Genomic DNA, 3743 nt, shown 5'->3' with positions numbered 1-3743 from the left:
AATTCAATTTTGGTTTACTAAGTCTCTTTTTCTCCAGGAGACATGTGCATCCCTTGGGACATAGACCAATACAAGGAAAAGAGGGAAAAAGCCTATATTCACAAAAGCACTGCTTATAAATATCAAAATTACCTTTCCCGTTCATTCACCAAGTGCAAGGAGCCATTACCATCATCAGTTGAAATATTGTTGAGAGATTAAACTTACAAGGACATCGTACATTTATTTACATCAACAAAACAAATTGGTGAATAATAAACTAAGGTTTAATTAGTAGGTTACCAGATGTCCGTTAGTGACTAGGAAATTTCTTCTGACCTTGCATGCACGCCCGACCTATAAAGTTTAAAGTAAATTTTTTTATATATATACATATGGAATCATAATAAGTAGATTGCGCATGTACCTTGCCAAAACATTATTTTTCTTTGAGGAGTGTGTATAGAATAATACCTTTCTTTAGAAAGTAAAGAATAATATAAGGCCAACTGAATATCAGTTGCCAAGCTTTATCTGCTAGCAAGTGTTTCATGTTCCAACACTTCCAAAATGGCCTTAAAACACATGCATTACACACTTCTGTTTGCAAGGGCACCATCTGCGAGAGCTTACAAAGCCGTAGATTATGAAAATTATTCTGGATCTGATGGGGAACAAGTGAACGTGTTGCTGAGGAAGGCTTGGCTTCATTGCCATTGTCACCCCATGTCCTCGATCCTCTGCAGGAAGCCTATGGGAACCACGCCAATGGGTTTGTGTTGTCTCCGTCGTTGCCATGCATCCTCACGACCGAAAGGAATCGGTGGCTGCTCGCTTCCAATCCTGCAGTGAGGTCGGCCATTTGTTGCACGGTCAATGACTTGCAGCTTGCAAAAGAGACGTACACCACGCATCCATTTGGATGGATGTCATCAAGCCTCTCTAGCTAGACACGTGGGTGTGTCGGTGCTGGCTTCATTGGAGGTTGAGCACCAACGAACGAGCCCACTGGAAACACGGACAGGAAGGTGAACGGTGCAGCGACACGCAGACGGGACAAAGAGAGGCTCATGGAGATCGCGATACTCATCCGGCAAAACACCTTCGTGGAGCAGCAATTGGGGCTACATGCCGCACCAGAGAGCGAGGATGATCGGATCGATGTCGGGCGAGAAAGTGTCCATTGGATCCGTCATGAGAGAAAGTGTCGATTGTATTAAATAGATTGCTAGTATGAGAAAATATCATTAATTCTTTTCTCGATTATCATTGGTGACTTGCATAGATGTAAAACGTATATTTCATATCGGCCTTGTATAAATAAATGGAGGGAGTACAGCCGATCGATCACGTAACAACCAAGCGGTCAGCTTGATAAGCTAGGGACAAACTTTCCATCGATCATGTAACAAAACAGGAAACTGCATGGAGTGCGGCAGAGTAGCGAGCGTACGAAGACGAGACCATAAATATTACATCCTTTATTTATTGATAGGTATAGATATATTATATTTTATCGACTCACTGTCACTCACAAGGTAGTTACACAACACAACGAGCGCAGCGCCCTCAGCGCATGCAAGCATTACTACCACGTGATAGGGTGCCGTGAACATTCAGCAGCATTCCAGCAGCTTGCTGGTCGTCCTAGGCTTCCAGCCTTCTCCTTATTTGGACAGGCAAGCCACCCTTCATCCTCAGGGTTATCGAAAGCGCGTGCTCTGGCACGCCGCCGCCGGCCTTATCGGCCATGACGTCGACCACAAATTCTTCGAGAACACTGGCGACAATGGACTTCATCTGCACGTATGCCATCTCCTTCCCAAGGCACGTCCTCGGTCCGGCGTGGAACACCGTGTACAGGAACGGGCTCACCGGCCGGAAAGCCCCATCGTCGTCGAGCCACCGCTCGGGCTTGAACTCGGCGCAGTCTGTGCCCCATATCGTGGCGAGCCGCCCCATGGCGTACGCATTGTATGTGATGGACCAGCCGGCACCGACGTGCGTGCCATCAGGGAGCGTGTCATCTGCCGCACATGTCTCGGAGGAGTCAATCGCCACCGGTGGGTAGAGCCTCATCGACTCGGTGAGCGCGGCGTGCAGGTACTGCATGCTCCGGAGATCATCGAACGTGAATGGATCGCCAGGGTGGGTGCCCGTTGTGAACCGAACCGAGCGGACCTCGTCGGCGATGCGTGCGACAACGTTCGGTCGGGACGACACGAGCCAGAAGAACCACGTCAGCGCGGAGGATGTCGTCTCGCGGCCGGCGAGCAGGAAACTGAGGACGATGTCCCGGAGCGCCTCGTCGCCGTGATCGCCGCTCGCCACGAGCCTTGACAGAAGGTCGCCTCTGTTGTTATTCCCAGACGAGCTTTGACGGCGGGCGCGGACGATGTCCATGGCGAACCCATGTACGTTGGCGATGGCCTTCCTCAGGCGGCGCTCTTTGCCGACATCGAGCCACCTCTTGATCTTCCAGGTGACCTCCAGCCACCGCTTAACGGTGAGTTCTTGCGCCTCGATGAAGGCACGCATGAAGTCTGACTTGCCGTCTGTCAAGACACCGTCGTCGGCGAGGGAGCACGGGTCGTGGCCGAAGGAGATCATGCAGACGGTATCGAACGCGAATCGCTCGAGCACGTCCTGCATGTCGAGAACCTTGTGGCCGCCGCTGGCCCCCGCGCGTCGCAGCAACGGCAGCAGCCTGTTTCTGACCTCGGACTGCACGGAATCGATGACGAAACCGCGGAGCGAGTGCGTGGTGAACTCACGGCTGGCGCTCTTGCGCTGCCAGAGCCATTGCTCCCCGTCGGAGTTGAAGATGCCGTGGCCGAGGAAGTCGCCCATGACGGGGATGGTGCTGTCGCCTTTGGGGTAGTTGGCGAAATTGGTGCGCAGGACGTGCTCGACGTCGGCCGGGTTGCCCGTGATGATGCAGGTGATCATCCCGGGAATCCAGAAGCCCATCCTCCTCTCCGGGCTGCCGATGATGAGGTCGGTCGACCAGTCGAGGAAGCGGTGGCGGTTCTTGAGGAACGCGTAGAGATGGCCGAGCAGCGGGTGGCTAGTGAGGCCATGGCTGCTCGGCTTCTTCTTGGCCAGAGTACGCCGCACGATGCGGTGGGAAATGTAGAGTATGGCAGGAAGCAGCAGGAGCAGGAGCATCTTGTTCTTCTGGTGTTGAACTATGGCTATATGAGTTGGATGGATGGAGGAGTATATGTAAGGCCCCGAACCGAGAGGTGTACCTTCTTTTCCTTCCCGGGTCGTCGCTCGTTTAGGCCCTAAAGCATCAATCAATTCACTAATTCGTGATGCAAAGCGAGCTAGAAACAAAGAAAGAAGCTCAACACAGTAGCAGCTAATTAAGCTACCTTCCCCCCTAAAAAAGAACTAATTAAGCTAGTACCTAGCTGCGATCCATCCATCAATTCTATCCTCTAGCTTACGGTTTATTCTAGAGTAACCCTTTCAATCAATTATTTACTAAATCACTAATTCATTAATACTCCTTGCAAAGATATGATGTTTGTTTGTATTTAGGGTAAAAATTTGTAGACCATTTAATGTAAAATCATTATTTTATGTGATAGGATAGTTCATACCTAACATTTTAATGGCTGGCCATGGTATTTCAATACAAGTTAATATTTTATAAATCAACTTTTTGAAAAGGAATGCCGATGGCGTTTCAATAAATTATTATTTTATGCTAGAAAAAATCTTGGTGAGCGAACTTTAATACGGTTCTTTGGGTTACC

At 49.8% G+C, this 3743-nt stretch overlaps 1 protein-coding gene across 1 annotated transcript; it reads right to left on the bottom strand.

The window, feature by feature from the left end:
- Positions 1-1032: 1032 nt before the first annotated feature.
- Positions 1033-3363, bottom strand: LOC141022254 (cytochrome P450 CYP94D108-like). The gene has a single exon (XM_073498567.1). The coding sequence runs from the start codon at positions 3145-3147 to the stop codon at positions 1627-1629; it is 1521 nt and encodes a 506-aa protein (XP_073354668.1). The 5' UTR covers positions 3148-3363; the 3' UTR covers positions 1033-1626.
- Between the last annotated feature and the right edge of the window lie 380 nt (positions 3364-3743).

This window comes from Aegilops tauschii, chromosome 5 (assembly GCF_002575655.3).
Source record: "Aegilops tauschii subsp. strangulata cultivar AL8/78 chromosome 5, Aet v6.0, whole genome shotgun sequence".
NCBI classification, from domain to species: domain Eukaryota; kingdom Viridiplantae; phylum Streptophyta; class Magnoliopsida; order Poales; family Poaceae; genus Aegilops; species Aegilops tauschii.
The sequence above is the reverse complement of the archived record's forward strand: the minus strand, read 5'-3'. Positions and strand labels throughout refer to the sequence as shown.

Bases quoted from the DNA above. Each gene is read 5' to 3' on its own strand.
- LOC141022254 (XM_073498567.1), bottom strand. From the start codon at position 3,147: ATGCTCCTGCTCCTGCTGCTTCCTGCCATACTCTACATTTCCCACCGC.